Here is a 23,501-nt window from a genome sequence, read left to right on the forward strand (position 1 = left end):
CACTGTGATCTTTACATTCTTGAAGTCCACTTCACACATCAGGCAAAGCATGAGTTTGTCTATAAAAGTTCAACCAACTACCACAATAAAAAAGTAATAGCTAGACAGCCACAGAAAATTAATAAGGGCTAATTTCACATATTATAACTCTGAGAGCCAATAAACAGTGCTGAATTTTGGATAAAACAGTCTGGATCAAACATGGTGTAAGACACATTGAATGACCCCTGCCCAGTCACTGTATTTCAACGTAAACTATCTTAGAAGATTATGTTGAAAACACAATGGAATGCAAGGGGAAAGATACAAATATAGTAAAAAAAAAAATACAGTGGACCCTTGTTATACACTGGGGTTTGGTTCCAAGATCTCCCGTGGATGCTCAAGTCCCATTAAATATAATGACATAGTAAAATGTTGTCCCTTATAAAAAATAGAAAATCAAGGTTTGCTATTTGAAATGTATACCTTTTTTTTGAACACTTTCAAACTGTGGATGCTTGAATCCGTGTATAAGAAGGGCCGACTGTGTAATGCAAATGTGAAATGCAACAACACTATTCTCAGAAATCCCTTTGCGGATAATCTGACTCAACTTCTTCGGCTGAAGCTATTGAGAGAAGGCAACATTTTACAGGCTGAACACCAACTCTAAGCCACAAGGAGGGGAGAGGTGAGAATTTAAAAAGAAGAAATCTAGTGTATGAGACCACTGCTTGTTTTCCCTATTGGTGGTGTGGCATTTCCCAGGTCAGCTAATTATATCATCACTTCTATATAAATGTACTAAAATAGCCTGAGCCCCACTGGCTGGGCAGGCTGCAAGGAAAACTGCTGCCTTTAAATAATCCTAGCATGGGGGCGGGGGGGGGGGGGGAGCCAGGATGAAAAGGACAGTGTTTCACCACCTCTTAGAGATGATAATGGTCCCTGAGAAGACATCCTTGCTCTATCTAGTTAATGCCCACTAACTGGGGCATGTCTTCAGGATAATTCAAAGGGATGAGAGGCTAAACTTCAAGAGTTAATTCCAGGGTAAGTGCCTCAATGCTCCAGCCCATTGTCAACATAACAAAGGGCTCTATTATCCCCACCAAACCCCCCAGGAGAGTTGTCCTTGCCATAATTATCAGACAAAGATGCATAATTTAAAGGTTTTACCCCATCAAAAAAGACTGTTCTCAAAAAAGAGGGGAGTCTCTTTCACCTAATCAGTGGCTTAAGCATCTGTTTATTTTTCAGTGAGTAAACAAAGCCTCCAGAAAGGCTCAGACCTCCAGATTTTGCATGTTAAAAGATAATATTGCTCACAGACCAAGGTAATGCAAGCCTTTTCTTCTTTTTACATTGGTCTGGGAATTAAGTTGCTAATTGGGCCATGGAAAGAAGTAAGAGCCACCCCTATTATTTACAGCTTTCCTTCGCACAAGTCCAGAGGTAAGGCCACTCTCCAGATCTTGCTGTATTTATAATACAACACATGGTTGTATTTATTAATGTTAATTATGAAGAGCAAGAGTGTGAAGTGGCAAAGACTCTGTTAAATCTCACATATGCTACTGGCAAAAATAAATTACTGTTTTAGATACGAAACAATTAATATGGAAAAGTGCCTGCACAAATAGTTTCCTGGTAAAGAGGTGCCCTGGGAACATAACTACACATCCACTAAACCAATGGTTCCCAATCTTTGGTCCTCCATATGTTTTAGACTTCAGCTCCAATAACTCCTGACTGTTGGCCAAGTTGGCTGGGATCTAAAGTCCAAAATAAATGGAGGACCTAAGGTTGAGAACCACTGTACAAAGATGGGTTCAGCATATGCAGCTGAATTTCTAAAGCTATGTTGAATAATCTCAGGATATATATTGTCATGGGAAATATGGTCTTGAAAAGAAAGGAATTACCTCACATTTAAAAGAACTGTAAGGAGGTTTATGGGCGCATTTACATCTTTAAAACCCTACACAGCTTGAGTCCAGACTATCTGAAAAAAACACATCTATATGAGCCTGTCCTGTTCTATGATGTCTGTGCCAGAGAGGCTTTCTCTTGGTCCAGGAAGGTAAAGACCTTTTTATTTAAGGAGGCATTTATTTAAGGAGGCATTTGTTTTAAGTATGTTGCCCCAGTTAGAGCTTCTGGGGGTGGGTGGGTAATTTTTCATTTTATTATGCTTTTAGTGTAGTGTATTTTTAATGCTGGTTTGTACTAATAGCCTTTAAGTTTTATTGTACTTTTAAAATGTTTTATGCCCCTTTGGATCCCATATGGAGACGAGGAGAGGATATACATTAATAAATAAATTTGGCAAAGTAAATATATCAGCCCATGACATATTTTAAAGTCTGTATGCAAATACTGTTTTATTTAATTTTATTTATTTAATTTTATTTATTTATTTATCTGTCTGTCTGTCTTTCTATCTACCTAAATCTATATATATTGATTTAATTTAAATCCTACCTTTCTCCCAGCACAAGATTCAAAGTAACTATGGCCGGTTACAGACCGGCACTTTAATGCGTGACGAGCACGCACTAGGGTTACAAAAGGGCGTCCTTGCTCCGCGCCAGGGCGCTTAGTGCGCCCTGAACACAGAGCAGGAAGGAGCTCCGTTTCGGAGCTCCTTCCTGGTTTAGTCCGCTGGGCGCAGCCTTCAGACGGCTGCGCCCAGCGGACTAAAAGAGAAAGGGGCCAAGCGGCCCCTTTCTCTTCTCCCCGCCGCCGCAGGGTGTCCTTGGGGCTTGAAGCCCCAAGGACACCCCTTTTCAGGCTGCGGGGAAGCGGCATTTTGCTGCTTCCCCGCAGCCTGAAAAGCGGCGGATCGGGGCCTCAGCGGCTGCCGTTCTGGCCGCTGAGGCCCCGATACTCCGGGGAAAGGGGCGGGTCCAGACCGCCCCAAATGGGCGGTCTATAACCCGCCTATGGTTCAGCCTGTTTCCATTACTTTCTTTATTTTATTTTTAAAATGCAGTATTAAAGGGGGGGGGGGGGTCAAGTCAACTGTTGACTTACGGTGACCCCATAAATTTCATGGGGTTTTCTTAGGCAAAGAATATACAGAGATGGTTTTACCTGTTCTATCCTCTGAAATATAGCCTACTGCACCTGGTATTCATTGGTGGTCATCCATCCAAGTACTAACCATAGCTGACCCTGTTTTAGCTTCCAAGCTCAGATGGGATCTAATGCCTTTAGGGCATTTAGGCCTATTATTATTATTGATAGGGCATCTGTTGCATTATTCATATGTGTTATTTCAATAAATACTACCATGTATTATCCATATCAGGAAGGTGATAGTTCAGTGTGGTGGGGTGGGAACTGAATTGACTTTTAAAATTAAACTTGCAAACATAAAAAAGAAGTAAAAATATATGTCAAGCTGAATTCATTGTGAATACAAGATGACAATATAACCTCAATTCACTAAGAACAGGTACCTAATATCTAATATAAGGTAATACATAGAATATCATATATAAAATGATGGTGATAATAACATTCAGAAATTATTCTCACAAAGCGAAACAAAAAAGGCCTCTTGTTTCACAACACAAATACTGCACAAAATGAAAATCAACAGTACATGAGCCCCCATCCCCCACTTTGTCATACAGATAGGAAAACCAGGTATAGAGGTTATGAGATCACACAACAAATACATAACATAACCTACGGTGAGATTCCAGTTTATTTAGAAGCAATCCATACATCAACATGAAATACCTCTCTTGTCACAAACCATTTCTTATTTCTTACCTCAAGGAGGTATCTGGGTGTGCTTCCATGTGGGATTCCAGCCCATATTTGCAAGAAAATTCCTTGAAACACACTGGACAACGATAAACTTCCTCAGCTTTCTTCTCTGTTTCTCCACTTTGTGATTCCTCCACAACCTGCTAGGGAGAGAATGGAATAGTCTCACTTGCAAGCCCAAATTCAGACAATTTTTAAATTATTATTTATTATGGCATTTATACCCCGCTCTTCAGCCATAAAGGCTATCTGATCGGTTTACAATTATTATTTTTAATAAGACGGTTCCCTGCTCTCAGGCTTACAATAAGTTCAGACAGACAGCAAATTTCACCTTGCATTTATTTCAGTGGTTCAAGACTTTGTTACAAGCTATAGCAGTGGTGGCGAACCTATGGCACACGTGCCAGAGGTGGCGCTCAGAGCCCTCTCTATGGCACATGTACCGTCAACCCAGCATAGAGTTTGTTATTGAAAAGTCAGAGGGACGTGGCACTTCACAATAAATAAGTGGGTTTGGGGTTGCAGTTTGGACACTCAGTCTCTAAAAGGTTCACCATCACTGAGCTATAGAAACATGCTTGCACAAAATGGCTGAATGCCAACTGGTACATGTTTACTAGACCTGCCTTTCTAAATTACATTGCAAAAAAAAAATCTCACAGAAGGGAAGACATTAAAAGTTTCCTGAAAACAGCCAATTTGCTGCTTTTCATTCCTCTCCCTTCTCAGTGGTACCTATCACAAAGAATATGAACATATGAAAGGGTTCATATGCAACCATGTACCATTCAGTACATTTAAGGGCTTCTGGAGGAAGAAGCCCCTGTGAAATTGTTCTGAAGGGCAAATTATAAAAGCAGAAGAAACAAAAAATGCAGACGAAAACAAAAAAGATTCCCTGAAGTGGCTTTCTTAATACTTCAAGCCTTCCTGTTTCCCTGTGTCTGTGAAAGGCCAGCTACTGCAGCCTTGGGAAGAACCATGCATTATCCATTTTTTATTTTCTGTGTGTACAAACTATACAACATATCCTCCAGATAGAAGTCATATTGGTAATAGATGGGAATCAGTTTAGAGATGAAGGAACCCAGTATTATACTGCTAGAATATGCACCTGGCGAAAGAGACACAAAACCATGATACTTCTATTTCCTGTCACTCCATGCCATACTGTTGGGAGCTCCACCCCACATGCTGAACATTTGCTTTTGAAACAGGTAACCATAGCTCTATCCTACATCTTTTGCTTTGTACTTTCATGGATCTAATATTATCAATATCTCTTCTCAAACCTAACTTCTTCAAAACCACACCTAGACATAAATAAAAAAATATGTCAGGAAAAGGGGGGAGGGGGGAGATTGCTACCACAGGGGTGCTTTTGCTGAATGTTCCCTAGAGAACCTTTTTTGCTGGAGTCCGTTCTTCCTTGTCTGCCTCATGATCTTGACTGAGTTTTCGTTTGGTGGACAACCGCCTGCGTTTCAATGGGGAGACAGGTGCTGCAGTATTTGTAGTGCTGTTTGGATCCTTTTCATGGATTTTCATATGTCTGAAATCAGGTTGCAAAACAAGAAAGGGCGGGGGGGAGAGCCAGACAATCAACATAGACTCTAAACTCAAAAGAAACTTTAATGAAGGCTATCATTGAAAAGGCATGGTTAAAAAAACCAAGCGATGACATGATTTATATATACATTCACTTTAGTATCAGTTTAAGGTACTAAAAGTACATAAAAAGGTGGATAAGATCATAAGACAAAAAAAGATAAAGACTTTTTGACTAGAGCTAAGCCCCCCCCCCTTACTGCCTTTCAAGACCCTCCAATTCTGCCATAATCCAGCACTTAAAGGGCATTTCTCCTCGCAAAACATGAGCAGACGCAGGAATTGCAAGGCCCACTAGTCTTAATAACCCACTTCCTTCATTAAATACACCATATTGCTACCATGGGTCAATTTGATTGTTGACACTTCCTTCCAGTTATCTGAAGGAGGCAGAGGAATGGCTGTGCCAATATCATATATTGATTTACACTGTCAGCAGCTATGAACAACTTTTAATATGCGCCACACCTTTTTGAACCACTGTACTTTTCTCTGCATGGCTAGCTTCTTGCAGAATATGCATGTCCTAGGAGAATTTGTAATGATATGCCTCAGTTTCCAGTGTATGCTCTATTCAAGTGATGATTTCTCACAGAGATTACAACACTGTTTTTAAAAAGTAATTTTTTTGTGTGTGTTACACAGCTTGGAAAATTAAAATATGCTAGCCAAGGGATTCTGGGAGTCATAATCCAAAAACCTATTTTTTCTGTTTTTAAAATAATAGCAATAGTAGGTACATTTCTATATCGCTTATCAGTGAACTAGCACTCCCTAAGCAGTTTACAATGTGTAAGCCAATTGCCCCCAACAAGCTGGGTACTGATTTTACCGACCTACGAAAGGATGGAAGGCTGAGTGGACCTTGGAGCCCTGCCTAGTATCAAACTCACAACCTTGTGGCTGCTGTACTAGCATTTAACCACCGTGCCACCAGGGCTCCTAATGTGTGGTCTTTATTTGATACTGATTATTTGAAGTGCAATGCACTGTTCTAACACATTGTTTTTTCACTCTAAATACGATAAATATATGAAAATAGTGATGAGTAAAAATTATTTTAATAACCTTAAATACATCATTACCTTTTTTTAAAAACCCACCTTACCCTCCTTATCCAGAACAACCATGTTTTATGGGTCATTACCTGTAGTACGATACTTCCAAACTTTGATATCCATGCAACAAAGGTCACAAGGATGCTCCGGTCTTACCAAAGCCTCCGACCTTATATATTATCCCCAAGAACCAATTGCTTATATTCATGCAACCCATCTGTAACTCTCCTGCTACACAAAAGTGGGTCTTTTTTCTAATTTGCTTTTTATTATTTATCACTTAAACAGATGCAAGAAGGGACAGGACACAAAAGGGAGAGGATTTCTTCAGGGCAACCAAGCAGAGAGGAAGAGGATGTATACTTTGGTCAGCATTTAGGTTTTGACAGTAGAAAAAAAGGAAAAAACACAGTTGGATAGGAGGAGGAAATGGGGAAGTGTGAATTGGTGCTTGGGGAGTTTGTCTCAGCTTAATTATCTGATCTTCTGGGGAGACTAGATAAAAAGAACAATTTTGCTTGTAGGCCTTTGCAGTTAGAATTTTTAGAATTGAATTGTTTCTCTGAATTCATACATAGCTCATATTTGTCCATGAAAACGTGCTTATTCAGCCAAATTAGGAAACCCTGGGAGATGTAACGTTTGCAATGTATTGTAATATATTCCATTGGGTTGTATCTATATGTAGTGAGGTGTCATGTCCTTAGCTAAATTTAACAAATTAATGTTAAATGTTAATTGTTAGGAGCAGATTGCATTTAAATCCACTGGAAATCAGGCCTTGTACTTGGTCATTTCCACAGGAAGTTGCTAGTTAAGTAGTGTCGTAATTTACTGATGTACTGTATCTGTTTTTACTTGTACAAAAAGGAGTGAGAGTATGGAAAATGTTAAGATAGCAGTGCAGTCCTTTACATGTCTAGTCAGGAGAAGACAGGATGGGGACCAATCTCCATTTAAGTGGTGTATTCTAAAACTTAAATTTCATAATACTCAACAAAAACTCTTTCTTTTTTTCATGTATGTTATGGTAAGTACAGCAGATAAGAAATTCAATATTAATTTGAAAACATTGCTTCCATTTCACTCTTGTGGCAAGCTCAAACTTATGCGGGAGTGTCTGGTGTGTGTGTGTGTGTGTGTGTGTGCTTGCGTGTATGTTATCTCTCAAGCCTGCAAAAGCAGAAAACATCTTATCTTTCCATTTGAGACTACACTGCATTTCAGATTCTATGCTGAAACTCGCTGTAACAGAAAGTTTGTCCCTCCCTATTTTATGCTGTTGTGTGCTTTAACATCTTTGGGATTATTAGCCAGTTAATCGTTTCCTCCACCTTTAAGAGGGAGATATCAGTTGAACTTGTAAAAACAAAGAAAAGAGCAATTCATTATACTGAATACCAGGATCATTCTTCATGTAATGCTTTATTGTATTCTCTGAGACCAAAGTTAGTAGTACCTGAGTCTTCCTTCATTAGATCTAGCACTTTTTTAAAGAGAGAAACAAAATGCCCTACCCCACAGAGAGCACAATAAATTTCCAAATACCCAAATAGGTGATTTGTTGCAAGAAACATAATTAAAAACGCAATTCAGTACAGTACACACACTATGTAATACCATATAAATCCAAGCTGTCATGGTGTTATTCGTTCTTTCGCTGGCAAGGCCCTAAATAAATTTCAAGTACCAAGTAGGGTTAGGTAACCTGTTCTTCTCTTCAGTCTTTATCAGCTTTCTGTATCTGTATATACTCTCCTCTAACTTTTCTTCCACAAATTCAGACAAATTGGCACCTCAACTTGTAAAACCTGTAACTTTTCACTAGAGTCTCTTCTACTCCTCATGACACACTAAAACCATAACATTAGTTACCAGTGCCATTGCCAGGCTATTGCACATATGTTTTAGAAACTGACCTGACTGTATTACAATAGCCAAGTTTTCATTCTTTTTCTCAAAAGTGAGAAGTTCAATAATACATTGTTAATTTTTTGAAAACCTGTTAGGAACTAGAAGGAATATGGCTGCACTTTTCCAAACCATCTATGGATGTATGATTCAATAGCATGTTCACTTCAAATAACTGTGAATGTACACAGCCATAAATATTAACAATAATCCTGACAAGCATAATGGTTTTTGTTTGCCACACTTGCTAACACTGCCTTCACAGTTATTAATCATGTGCACTTCAGCACAGATTTTTATGCATGTATGTATATGAAACGTTACATATAAAATGAAAGAGTAACATTTTCATTTTATATGTATTGTGTTTTATAAACATACTTGCAAGAAGGTATGTGCTGAAGTGCATACAGTCAATAACTATGAAGGCCCTGTTATCAAGTAAGAGAAACATTTGAGCCAGCATGGTGTAGTGGTTTGGATACTGGACTATGACTCCAGAGACCAAGGTTTGAATCCCCACTTGGCCGTGGAAACCCATTGAGTGACCTTGGGCAAGCCACACTCTCTCAGCCTCAGAGGAAGGAAAAGGCAAACCGCCCTCTGAACAAATGTTGCCAAGAAAACCTCATGACAGAGTCACATTAGAGTCACCATATTTTAAAAATGATTTGGAAGACACACAGTAACAAGATAAACATGTATATGAATATTTAGAAAAAAATATTTTCTTTTCTTAGCAATGGTAGCCAAATTTTACCAAGAGTTCAACTCTGAGAGAAATTTAGCTGCAAGTCTTCCTAGACAATATAACAGATAAAGCTCTACTAGTTTGGGAGAACACAGGATGCTCTTCTCCAGGTTAATTTAAACTGGTTTGAGACCCATTCTGAGAGCATCAGACAAACTGAAATGCCTAGACAATATTTTGGTCATTCAGTACTTGTGAAGTGGGTTGAATTGAGAGTTCTCTCTCTCTCTCCTTGCATATATTTGTGTCTACTTTTATTCTACTCATTTATAAGAACACAGAATATACAGTCATCCCTCCATATTTGCGGCTTTGATATTTGCGGATTTGATTATTCACGGATTTCATTAATATGTTCTCTCTAGGAATCTCTAGGTCCTCCAGTGCAACTCTGTGGTCAACTTTAACTAAAAGTTGCACTGAAAGACCATTTGTAGCTACTCCAGTGCCATTCTATGGTCAGTGTATGTTGGACATTGACCACAGAGGTGCACTGGAGGACCTAGAGATTCCTAGAGAGGTGTCCTCTCAGGTAAAAACAGTGTTTTTGTTATTTGCGGTTTTTCCATATTCACGGGGGTCTTGTTCCCCTAACCCTAGCGAATATGGAGGGACAACTGTAAAACAACTCCTGTTGGATCGTATCAAAGGCCTACTGCTGCCAAACAGGTAACTCCGAAAAGTCAATAAGCATGATGATAATGGTATATTTCTTATGTTTCCCAACAATTAATATTGCAAGGAATACATTCTGTAATCCTGGAGTTAATATACAGCCATTGTGACTAACAGCTATGCATAGCCTTACAACTGATCATTCTTCCATTCATATTTTTTATTCTATACCCCCACTCTTCTATGTACAGTATATGCTTTTCTCTATCAATTTATAATGAACTTTAAACAATTTCTCCAGTACCCAATCCTACTAGCTGATCATCCCCAATGCAATTCATTACAGCATTTGAGGCAAAGGATTTAACAAAGACACATGAATTCACAGGAATAAGAGCTAATATTTGACAAAAGTCTCATTACTTAGAATACAGTATGTAAACTAGATCACACAAATAACAATCAGCACACCAATGAAATAAGTTAATCAGGGGCTCCAGTGGCACAATAGGTTAGTGTGCAGTACTTATACTAATAAGTTAAGCAGAGCTGGGTCTGCCTAATACTTGGATAGAAGACCACAAAGTAATACCATGCATCTCCAGGAAGATCTAGGTAAGTATCTTGCTTGAAACCTTGAACAGCTGCTCTGAGTCAGAAAACAGTCAGAGATCACAGCTGTTAGAGAAAGCTTATCTCAGTTTGCTGAAGACAGGCAGTAAGGGCAGTGCAGCAAATTCATGGAGGTAAGAATGAGTTCCACAGGGATAAAGCCTCAGGTTCTGTGGGGAGAAGCAGGCCAATTTTTCATACAATCAAGCCAAGTTCAATCTCATGATTCATCCTTTTGGCAAATGAGGCATTTTCCAACTTCTTCAGGGCATTTTACCACACCCCAAAACTAAAATGCATCAGCATAATCACTTCCCTCTAGGGCCTCCAAGTGAGAATAGAAGAGAACCAGTGTTCATCATATAATGGGAAGATGTTCAGACAAAAACACAAAATCAGCAAACAAATAACTGCCTTTGGCTCAGCTCCAAAAATCTCCATCTTCAAATAAACTCTGATCTCGAATTCTCTAATCCAGTAAAAAGATTTGACTCACATCTTTGAACACATTCTTGCCTAGCCATGGCCTCTTCAATAAGAAAAAAAACATTTTATTAAGATGATAATAGAAAACAAATGACTGAGCAATTCAGCTCTGATTCTTATTATTAATTACTGGAGAGACAATTCTCCTTTCCCATCCAATGTGACATGTGATGGCTCAGAAAACTGCTGTAGCATCATTCCCTTTATTTTCCATGTTCAGACTGACTGCTGCTGCTGATACAGTTGGCCTTCTGTATCCACAAAATTTTTATCCACGGATTCAACCATCCACAGTCTGAAATATTCCAAAAGCAAACAGTTGTTTTTGCCATTTTATATAAGGAACATCATTTCACGATGCCATTGTATTTAATGGGACTTGAGCATCCACAGATTTTGGTATGCACAGGGGGTCCAGGAACCAAATCCCAGCAGATACCAAGGGCTCAATGTAAAACAAAAATGGTACCACCCAAGCACAAGGCAGCAGCACTGGGTACATCACAAACTTGAAGATAAAAGGGTCCTCAAACATCCAGAATAGGGGAACAAAGGTGGTGCACATGTGAGCTTGCATGAACAACAGGGTAGAGGATGGCAAAGTAAAAGCTAAACAATGCTGTTAGCAAACTTCAAGGGGTTCCTACTTAGCCTTCTCCAAGCAAGAAGAATTTCTTACTCTGGCCAACCTTTCTAGCTGAGAAAGGGGCAGGAACAGAAATGTAGACTAGATGGCTGAAAGCATGCATAATAAGGAACTTGAAAAGCTTCAAGACAAATAATAATAATAATAATAATAATAATAATAATAATAATGGCCTCATCCCGCCCCATCCCAATACACCTAGTTATAGGGCAGGGATAGAAAGCTTGTGACCTTCCAAGTGTGGCTGGGCACACATCTCAGAATCCCTAGCCAGCACAACCAGAGGAGAGGATTGTTGTCGAGCATATGATTCCTACCCCTGTTGTAGACTTCACTTGTCTCTATTTTGGCTGCATATTTTGAATCTGTGTCCCAACTCTCATGGTTAGAAAAGACTATCTGAAAATGCATATCCATTGTCTGGAAATGCACCAATATTGTACATGTCTTTATCATGCCCTGAATGCTTTCCTCCACCCACTTTCCCAGCAACCATACAGCAATCAATCAGAAATAAAGCATTCAGACTAAGGATACCGATGCAATAAACAAAAATGGTATGGAATGTATCAACTTGCATAATCCTTAAGAAATCACCTACTAAAATTTACTATTAGGATTACTTTTAGAAAGGTCAGTGCCCACGTTAAACACTGAATACGTACTTGTTTCCTGCCATCATGAATGACACCAGCTGTTGTACATTTAACAGTAGTCACCAGCACTGGAAAAAAATGATTTTTGTAATAACTAAATCCAGCTTTGTGTACACATGGAATTAGCCTCAGCTAGTATAAGTACACATGGCATGGCCACTGCTAGCATAAGTGTAACTCTCAATGCACTCTTCTGCATGACGATTGCCATTAGTAGGCATTCCAGGTGTTGGGGGGGGCACTAGCACTTAATGGTTCCTGGGGGAAAAAAGCAGCACTGTACTGGGAGAGGAGCACCTATTCAAGTTTCGAGCCAGCCATGCCCCCTTCCAAGACAGTCCACTGGATTCCTGGTTCTGTACCCATTCTAAAATCCATCAGCCATCTGTGTCCACTGAACACACTCTGCCCCTACTAAGCTGTTTTCAGAACCTGGAAAAATTACTTTTTTGGACCATGCCTCCCCAGACACCCACAATCAACATGGTGACTAGCAACGCCGGCTACAAGATTCTGGGAGTTGTAGTCCTAAAAGTAACAATTCCAAGCTGTGTTTGTTTTAATAAGGTTCTCTATACTTCTGCAAACCTTCTCCAAAGCATCCTGTTGCCTCTCTCTTATGCAGAGATAAGGTCTTTTGGGCTACACAATGGCCAGCCTTGAAGAATGCTTGCTATCAAAATACACACTCTATCTATTCTCAAGAAATAGACTGTGATTTTAAGATTGTATTGCAGGTAGATGCCTGAAAAAAGGCCATTTTGAGTCTTCACTATATAGGACTAAACTAGGGCCTGTTACAGACTGCCAAAATGAAGCTGCTTCGGGTCTCTTTGGAGGTATGCTGTTTAAATGATGCATGCATCCTAAGAATCCGGAAGCTGCACCAAAGCTGCACTCCAGTGCTTAGGAATGGAGTGTGGCTTTGGCGCGACCTCCGGACTCTTAGGACCCATGCATCATTTAAATAGCATACCTCCAAAGAGACCTGAAGCAGCTTTATTTTGGCAGTCTGTAACAGGCCTAGGTTTCACAAGGAAGTACAAAAAAATTCTGAAGAGTTTGAGCAGAAAAAAATAATTGGCATGTTTCTCTCAAAACTATGCTTTTGGTTGCTGCCTCTGTTCCACCTTAACACATGAATAGAATCAACTCCTACTCTCCAGCTTGCCCAACCGGTTCTCTCTTTTGGCATGCAAGAATGAGCAAATATCAGAATGTACCTTTCCTGTCAGCGCTCTTTTAAATAAGACCAAGGAACTGCCACCATTTGTGGTTGATTTTTTTAAAGAAGAGAACTGAAGACAAAAAGAAATTGAACTTGAAGTAAATTTCCCATCACCCCACCTTCATTTTCTCATTGTATGCAATTCACTCTTAAATCATGCAAAAAGCAATTTGGTTCCCAAAGCTTATAAGAAGTGAGAAGGAACAAAATGACAGCAATGTGTCCAGACATAACATGACAGCCTTAAAGGAAATGAAGGTACTGTCAGCAGTTGTTGACAAAGTATGATATGCATGTAATCGCTCATTTGTTGTTGTACTAACATGACATTGTTGACCACCAGCCAATTCACACATGACATTTGTTTTTTAAAGTGCTGCCTCACCTGAAACTTTACCTTTAAGTATGAACAAGCACAGACTAAGTTGCATCTTTCTTTCTCTCCCCTGCTACACAAAGATGGAAGGGCACTACAGTGAGCCCTTGGTATCTGCTGAGGTTTGTTTCCAGCCCTCCCGTCATGGATAAGAAATTCTGTGTATGCTCAAGTCCCATTAAATACAATGGCATTGTAAAATAGTATCCCTTATATAAAATAACAAAATCAAGTTTTGCTTTTCAGAATTTATAGCTTTTTGGAATATTTTCAAAATGTAGATGGTTGAATCTGTGGATAAAGCATTTGTGGATATGGAAAGTTGCTGTATGATATGATAGCTCTGTGTGTGTGTCTGTGAGTGTCTGTGCCTTCAAGTTGCTTACTGAATTATAATGACCCCATGATTTTCATGGTGTCTTCTTAGGTAAGGAATACTCAGAGGTTGTTTTGCCAGTTTCTTCCTCTATATATATGAAAGAATATTTTATTAACTGAATGAAAGAAAATGTATTATGTTGCTAGATATAAGCATATAAAATATTATGTTCTTATTCATAGTTTTCTCTCAGGATTGTTTGGAAAGTCTCATATCAAAGTTATGTTCCGTTTGCACAGTGAAAGAAATTAAGAACTGTGCTCTTTGCCACTGGGCATAAAATATCTTTATTATTGTACAGTACTGTAAATCACTTTACAAATAAACATACAAAGATACTAGAATTATTCCATTCCTTTGAATTTAATATACCAGAACACATGAACACAAAATATATCTTTCTATGCCAGCTTTCACCCAACGTGATACTTTCTAGATGTTCTGGCTAAAACCGCCACCATCCCAGTGAGCCCCTCACTGGGTGAGACTGATCGGAATTGAAAACCAAAACACCTACACAGCAACAGACTGGGAAAATCTGTCCTACATCCATTTCGTTCCCAACACCAGCCAGCTGCTTTTGGTCTCAACCTGGGACTGCAGTACACAAAAGTTCGAGCAATTTTAAACATCCCAGAATAAGTAGTTAATTTTTCCCCTAGATGAGCATTCTTTCAGGAACAGTAAGAACTGAGCTGGACCATGAAAACACAGATGACAATGAGTCCCCAGTCATCCAACTGACCATGATGAGCAATAGAAAGGAATGATGCAACAATGTTGAAAGACTATGGCAATGCCATACGTGAAATATGTCACCATGTGAGTTTGCCCATAGATTCTAAGCCTTAGAATTTATCCATCTGCTCAGATTACATGATACTGGAGTGTATTCTACATGTAGACAAATTTGTTCTTCTTGTTATGTGTGTTCAAGTTGATTCCAGCTTATGACAACACTATCCTGGGGTTTTCTTGCCAAATTTTTCAGATGAAGTTTTCCATTGCTTCCCTCTAAGGCTGAGATAGTGTGACTTGCCCAAGGTCACCCAGTGGGTTTCTGTGGCTGAGCGCAGACTTGAACCATTGCCTCCCAGTCCTAGTTAGCATTCAAACCATTGCACCACACAGGTTCTACCATACTTTATCAAAAACAACAGGGCCAAAAGCTTGTGACAGAGTAGGCTTAGTACAGTTGTAAGCAAGACCAAAGTCAATGCACAAAATTTCACGAGCATGGGCAAACATGGACTCTGATTCACAAGTCCATACCCTGTCAATTAATGTGGATACTAATGTGAATTAGCATCAATGTTGAGTTTAAAAGGATGAAGGGGTGTCACATAGGTCAGAGAAAGAATATGGTTATGTATTGTTCTTTAAGCAAAATGCTTAATAGGGGTTGAGGTGGAAAAGGTTCAAACAGAAAAGGCCATACAACAGAACCACCATTTCACTATAGCTAACTTTACATTGTTTAGACCACTATGAGCACACTTCATTTGCATGTAACTGACATAAATGTGAACAGCAGTTATGTCAGTACTGTAGATACTAATGCATGGCCAATGAACAATGTAACCGTATCCTTGAATTGTTAACCTTAAATGTGAAGGGAAAATTATATGACACAATGAAACGTGCATTAAACATTTCTAAACAATTGTTTTGAGAATGAATTGGCAATTGAAAGGGTTCTGTGAAACAGAATTTAGAATAGATGGACACTGTTTTCTATTTAAGCAGAAGAAAAGAAGGACCAATGGATACTTGGGCATCTTCACTAATATGCTGAGCTTTTGTTAGGAATCTGCGCCAGGTTTGCAAGCTTTATCTTACAATCTCGAGAGCTATAAACTGACATTCTTAGGATTCTGCTGTGTACTTGCCTGAGAGTGACACTAACTGGCTTGGGGCTACTCCAACTCTACATGTTTGGTTTACGGCACTAATTCAATCAGCAAAAGCAAATTATTTCCACTTTATACCTTTGTCTTTTTTTCTTCTTCTGTTTTATTTGAAACTAGGAGACAAATACATACAGCATAACACACTTTCAGGCAAGCAAAATGAAGATGTGAATTAAAGACAACTGGGAAGAACATCTGTAGAGAGGGATGGGCTTATATAGCTTAAGCTGTTATGGTCCAAGCAAAGGTATCAAAGATCAGTCTTTGTGGGCCACTCAGTTATATGGTATAGCTCCCAGCTGCTTGATAGGTAGAGATTCCCATGTGCTGGAAAACTGTCTCTATGCTTCAAATGATCTACAGGAATAATTACATCAGGTCAGATTATCCCAGGAAAGCCAGTGTGGTGTAGTGGCTTGAGTGTTAGACTACGACTCTGGAGACCAGGTCAGCCACGAAATCCACCGGGTGACCTTGGGCAAATCACATCCTCTCGACCGTAGGGGAAGGCAATGGCAAACCTCTTCTGAAGAAATCTTGCCAAGAAAACCCTATGATAGGTTTGCCTTATTGCAGTGATGTCCAAACCCTGGCCCTTCAGGTGTTACGAACTTCAGCTCCCAGAATCCCAGATCATTGGCCAAGATGTCTGAGGCTTCTGGGAACTGAAGTCCAAAACACCTGGAGGGCCAGAGTTTGGACATCACTGCTTTATGGTCCCCATAAGTTGGAAACAACTTGAAGGCACACACAAGAACAACATCACTATATTGCCTACAACAGAAGTGAGGAACAAGAGGCCCTCTAGATCACCCACCCTGGAATCCTATCCTGGACTTCACTTGGATCAAGGATAATTAAGGTTTTTTTTTACAGTACTAAAATAAAATAGTACACACTTATCAGAAACATGTGCCAGCTGCAAATATCATGACTGCTCCCAAAGGCTAACAGAGGGCATTTATTCAGCTCCTTCACCTCCCCTCAACACATACATAAATCTTTAACTCAGAACTCCTACACTGCAAAGGGACTTTCCACAAGCGCCAAAACAGTAGTGCCAAAGGCTGCTGATAAGGTCAGCTCCAGCAATGTAGCATAACACTGGGCTGTTAATCAACAGAGATCCAAAGGATTGCACTGAGATAAATGAAGCTTGCAGAAAAACAAAAGCAAATAGTGAAGGGGTAGGGTGATAAGGCAATCAAAGCAAGACTCCATCTTTCTTTAGTGTACAAAAGAGTCTTGGTTCCAATCTCTTTTAGATACAGATGGAAATAAATTTCCAGAATGAAATACCATATAGTAAGGGAAGCTGATCACTAAATAAACTGTAAGAAAATGGATGTACAAGCAACATGTGTGCAAACAGGTACCTACAAGCAGGTCAGAGAGCAAAAGCAGCTTGAGGTGGAATGTGATGAAAGAGTCCAGAATAAAATATGCAGGAGGAGAGTACACTGAAAGGACATCCTGTTCAAGCTCCATTCTGTAAGAAGTGGAGTGATAGGCAGATTTGGACATGCAGAAAACTTGAGAGAATTCATAGTCAAGGATGCTGCTGAAGTGGACATGAGGAACTCAAAACGAAACTCAAAGGCAGACTCCAAAGGGAGGTTCTTCTGTACAAACACCATTCAAATGAATGGGAACAGCCCAACAGCACTTGGTGTTCTTGCACCCCCTCAATCCACTACACCAGAGATCATGCATTATAGTCAAGAGTTTGGAAAAGATACTTTTTGGACTACAGCTCCTAACAACCCACACTCTGCCTGGCTATTGGCCATACTGAAAGATTCTGGGAGTTGCATTAAAAAAATTTTTTTTCCAAGTTCTCAAGGAAAACTTCCTGGAATACTGTGCCCCGACTGACAGGGCTAAGAGGAGTGACTTCAGGAAATAAGATTCTTATCACTGAGACTGTGTGTACACCAGCCATAGATTTTTAAAAGCCCTTAGAAAAAGTATCTATTTTTTTTTAAATGGGCACATATCTTATCTTTGAGTAGAAACCAAAGGCTCATAAATACTTAGGTAATGCTCAGGAATAATCAGTTTGTGGATTCAACCAATCAGTATTGGAACAAATCTTGTGAGCCCTGAAATCCAATCTGCTTCTCAGTACAGGGGTCCAGGATTTCCTCAATATATGACTATCATGTCTCTGTCTGAAAACCCCCAGACAAAACCCCACTCAGATCTACACAAGTGAGATGAGAAATTCCAGTCTTTCTGACTTTGTAATTTTAGGTCATGTTTCTTAACTTCGATTTTTTTTTTTTAAAAAAAGTGAAAAACGTAAGTGCTAGATGAAGATAAAAATAATAATAAAATGATGTGGCAGAACAGCAGGTGTGGAGACCAGAGGCATGCAATGTCATTATGTTTCACCCTGGCAAAAAGCTAGCAATCCCCAGGTGGTCTTCACTCTGCAGCCTGCATCACTAATTGGATTTTAATGCTTTCTCTCTGGTGGATAGTTAAGATGTAAGCAAGGCCCTGGAGACCATGACACTAATATATTTAATATTTCAATGTCTCACTGGCCTTTTCACTGCATCCTAATACCACAGAGTACATTCAGCCACCTACTGATGGTGGAGAAGAAGATAAATAGCAGCTATCATCAATATATCACCACCATCCATCTGCTTAACAGCATTCAAGAAGAAGCAGGGAAAGCATGGGCTGGCACAGCTCAATGCTGCAGCAGTACCTGTAAGTGCTCCCCAAGCATATGATTTCTATTTGCCTGCTAGCAGAAAGTTATGGTCCTGGACTTTTCTCTAATTAACCTTAGTTTGGAGAAGAGATTATTAAGATGTTATATGATAGCCATTTTTAAATATGTAAAGGGATGCCATGTTGAACAACACTTCTCAAACTCTGGTCCTCCAAATGTTTCGGACATCAGCTCCCAAAAGTCTCACCCAACATGGCTAATAGCAAGAATTGTGAGAACTGACTTCCCAAATATCTGGAGAACCAGAATTTGAGAACCACTGATGTAAAAGATGGAACGAAGTTGTTTTCTGCTGCTCAAAAGACTAGGACATGAACCAATAGATTCCAATTAGAAGAAAAGAAATTACAACTAAATTTAAGGAAGAACTTCTTTACTGTAAGAACTGTTTGATAGTGAAATAAATTGCCCCAGAAGACAGTGGAGTCTCCTTCATTGGAGGTCTTTAAGTAAAAGTTGGATGGCCATCTCTCAGAAGTGCTTGAGAGGTTGGTAGAATTCTGCAAGACAAGGAATTAGAATAGATAGCTCTTAAAGTCACTCCCAACTCTATGAGTCCGTAATTTTCTCAAGTTCAGAAGTCAAACTCCCGTTTGGAGACCAAAAAGTAGACTTCTGGATTTGTTTGTTTTTTTATTAAAAAAAACAAAACAGAAGACTTACTATTCTACAACTTGGGAGTGAGAAGATGCTAACTGTTGCTATAAAGAGATGGCAGCATCCTTATGATAAACCAGGTAAGATGAGGAAGTGGATAGAGACAATTAATTGTTCCATGACCAAAAATTACTACCCAGTACTGTTGAACATTATGTGATAATGGACATGAGACCAGCATATACTGCTATTTGGTATCTGTGGCCCACCAAATATTGTTGGACAACATCTCTAGATAACCGGACCAATGTTAGAGGATAACAGGAGTTATAGTTCAACACCTGGAAATGGGGCACAGGTACAACACACCTAATATAAAGTACATACAAGCATCAGTAAACACAATCCTCCAAGCTGCATCCTGAATGCACCTTGGCAACAGACACATCAGCCCTGGTTCAGAAACCTGTCACTACCTGAGACTTGATTTCTGATATCTACAAATACGTAGCCAACTTAGTTCAAAACGGAGGCTTCATTTGCTGAACAAAGGGCCCTGAGAAGTGTCGGGAGCTTCTTATATAAAACCTCTCACAGGAAATGTAGTTCCAAGCATTTCTTGGAAAAGAAATGAAGGCAGGTGAATATATGAGAGGCAAGACATGCCCTTACAGCTATGATTCACATGAGGTAGCTGAACATCACTTCAGCCTGAGGGGCTCCACCTTTCCTTGATTCAGGATAAGCTCACTGTTTTCTCAAGGGAATGGGCTGTCATCTGGCACCAGCTCTTGACTAAAGAAGGAAAATGCAAGCCTGCACATAGACTTTCACACAGACTTTTGCCAGCTAAGCATGTTGATCACCTCTAAGACTACATTCTGAATCAGATGAGAATTCTACCAACCTCTCAAGTTTTAAAAGAGGAAGAAGGAGGAGAAAAGAGATTCCAACAGCAAGAAAACCTGCAGCCTTCCAGATGTTTTGGACTCCCATATCCCCAGCCAATAAGGCCAGTAAGAAGAAAGGGTAATGGAAATTTTAATCCAAAAAAGCTGGCTCTTATGATTGATAGATCAATAAATAAGCTTCTGGAAAGTATTTGGAGGTTTGAAAGCTTCCCATCTCTAATTAAGAAAGTTCACCACTAAGCCTGGGTAAATCTTAGAACTATGAAAGAGGAGCACTATGGCCACATCAGACAAGTTTAGAGAAGTACATCTTCCCCCTTTCTGCACCTCTTCTTATTTCCTGATATCTCAGAGTTGACAGTATGAGTCTTGTGAAAACAGAATTGGGGGAGGGCTCCGCATAAGATTATAGTGAGTATTTTTCTCCCATTTTTCTCCAGTCAAGCAGAACTGACACATCACAGAAATGCAATTCATAATATGATGGGAAAAGACTCAACATGGCACAGTTAAAGAAATATTCCATTTCAGCAAGCAGACACCTAACTTAAACTCTGAGTGGCCTAGAGCATTCAGCAAGGTGTCAACTATCTTCAGAGAGGCAAACCAAAGAGGGCTTGCTCCTGGAATCAAATGGCAATGTAAGAGGCACACCCAAATGAGCAACCCCGAACAGTAAGAAAACAATAGCAATATAAAATTCTACACCTCCTGTATCTTGAGCTGCACTACATGACGCAACCTACATGACCGCACCCCCTTCTTACTTGCTGCCCTTCCCACCTGACACCAGCTGTGGCCCTGAGGCCCAAAAATAGAGTACAACAAATGAGTGTACTGCAACATTAATTTCAAATTTAAATATTAATTTAAAAGTTAACAGTCTTAAATATAATGAATGTGAAATCATCAAACCACGGACCAATTTTTAAAGAAAACTTTAGGGTCAAGAGAGAGTAGTCATCTGGATTTCCTTGGAGAGGACATTCCAGACACAGAGGGCCATCAGAAACAAATCTCTGTCCTTATTCAGCAAACTAAGAGCTTTTGCTAGTGGATCACAAAGTAAACACTTGATATCAGTATCTATATCTACTTCTATATGCACACACATGTTCATACACAGGGGCAGGGAGTAAATATCAGTGTAGACAGTCCTTCAGATAGCCTTGTCACAATTTAAGGCAAGGATGTAGAACTTCTGGCCCTTCATAGCTTTGGATTACAATCCCCTACAATTTCTTAACACTGGCCCTGGTGGGTAGACTAATATAAAGCCTAATTCAAAGTAGCAGGCAGGCCAAAATTGCGCTACCTCTAGTTTAAGACTTAAAAGATCAATAGCAGCAACTGAACTAGAATAGCAGCAACACCACAACTTTGTTCTTGTGAAAACACACTACAGTATATAGCATACTATATAGCTGGAAACTGAGGAAAGACTGCACCAATTCATGGAGCTGGGTCACCTGTTGACATTCTTCAAGGAAAGCTAGCCAAAATATCCAAGTGCATGAGTAGGACAGATCTGACTACAGAATGTGAGGGGGAAGGGGGCAGCTTGCACCTTCATGTGGGCTGTGGGCTTCCCATAAGCAACAGGCCAGGCAATACTGGAAACAAGACACTAAAACTGATTTTGGCTGAGAGACAGTTCATTAGCATAGCTCCAGCATAGCACCAGCAGCAAAAATAAAAAATCTGCATGTGCACCATACATGTAGTTGGGGTGGCAGAGAAAGCTGTCACCAAGTGTGGAGAAAAAACTGCCTGCTCCCACTGCTATCTCTGCAGTGGCTGGCTTCCAGGTAGGTCCCCACAGCTAAAGCACTATTGAAAGATCACCTTGAAAAATCACCTGTGTAGGAAAAAGTGATTTCCAGAGCATCAAGGACCCATTTAGTAATCAGGTATTGCAATATCATGCTGCTGGGAGCCAGCAGCTCCATTTCTGGGCAGCAACAGAGAAGGTTTTCTTTGCCTTACCCTACTGCCACCAAACCACCCTAAAATAAGTATAGGATAACAGCATAAGGGACTTCTGTGCAAGCACAGGACACTAACAAGGTTCTGGCCTTTATGTATTTTCTTCATCATGCCACATTTCTCTAGAATAGAGATAGGCAACATGGAGTCCACAGTCACATTCACTCCAGAGCTCCACCACTCCTGGAAAAAGTTGGGGACATGGAGAACAGCACCCCAGGAAACAGGATGCTTCTTTCAAAAAGCACCCCCCAGGGGACTTTTTACAATTAAATAAAACAAAACAAAAACAGAACAGATGTCTGGCTATGTCCAGTTTCAGCAGTAGGAAGTAATGCAGTCTACAAGTGGATCTAAGACAAGTGATTAATTGCTCCTTGCACCTTCTAAAGTTTCTTACCCTTGCTCTAAAGCAGGGATGGGAATTATATGGCCCTCAAGTGTTGTTTGACTCCAACTCCCAGCATCCCTCAACATAAATTATGCTGGCCAGGGCTGCTGCAACTCACAGCCCAACACTATCTAGCAGGCACCTGCTTCAGAGGCTAGTTTCTTCAGCCAGAAACAACCTACTTTCTTTTTTTCATTTTGCTCTCATGCTTCCCTATCCACCAAATTCCAAAAGACTAAATATCCAGTTCAGTATGAAAACATTCAGACTTGGGGATGCTTGGGAAAATACAACACACGGGCAGAGAACAGAACAGCATTTTGCTTGTTGGCATAAAATATCCTCGTAAAAACAGTACACTGAAATAGCACACACACACACACCCCGCAAGTTCACTCATCTTGTGTAATTCTCTCTGGTAAAAAAAGATATTCATCGGTGCTTATTCCCAAGTATGTGCAGAAAACGGAACCTGTGTATCTCTCCAAACTTATAGAGAGATCTTTGCAGCTTGTGGCTTTTGGTTTAATTAGCACCATACTGAACAAATAACATAAACAGATATAAACCACAAATCAAGCATCACTTAGCAGAGTTACTGGAAGGGCAGGTTTTTTTTCTGCCATGTGTCACATCATTTGATGGTTCAGTACAAAAAAAAAAACCAAAACAAAAATGCTGAAATGTTTTTAAGATTTAGCTCATCTTATGAGCAACACAATGTCTGAAATACACTTAAAGAGACATTATTTTTACACTAATCACACCTTTCTGCAGAATACATTGCCAGTCTACATTAAAGCCAGTCACCAACATTGCCTCATGAGGGGTTCACACAAACACTTCCTGCAGGTTTTTATTTCAAGTGC

General features: G+C 39.8%; 1 protein-coding gene across 6 annotated transcripts in view; it reads right to left on the bottom strand.

The window, feature by feature from the left end:
- The window catches only part of RREB1 (ras responsive element binding protein 1), a 169,409-nt gene that overhangs the window by 45,150 nt on the left and 100,758 nt on the right, over positions 1-23,501 (bottom strand). For all 6 annotated transcript variants that reach the window (XM_089516686.1, XM_089516685.1, XM_089516683.1 and 3 more), the window contains 2 exons: positions 5,170-5,317; positions 3,766-3,905 (listed from right to left, as the gene is read on the bottom strand). In XM_089516686.1, coding sequence (XP_089372812.1) covers positions 3,766-3,905; positions 5,170-5,317 — 288 coding nt within the window. The remainder of the gene's footprint in view (positions 1-3,765; positions 3,906-5,169; positions 5,318-23,501) is intronic.

The sequence above is a fragment of the Sceloporus occidentalis genome, unplaced genomic scaffold, assembly GCF_023333645.1.
Source record: "Sceloporus occidentalis isolate IW3139 unplaced genomic scaffold, rSceOcc1.0.p SCAF_3, whole genome shotgun sequence".
NCBI lineage: Eukaryota > Metazoa > Chordata > Lepidosauria > Squamata > Phrynosomatidae > Sceloporus > Sceloporus occidentalis.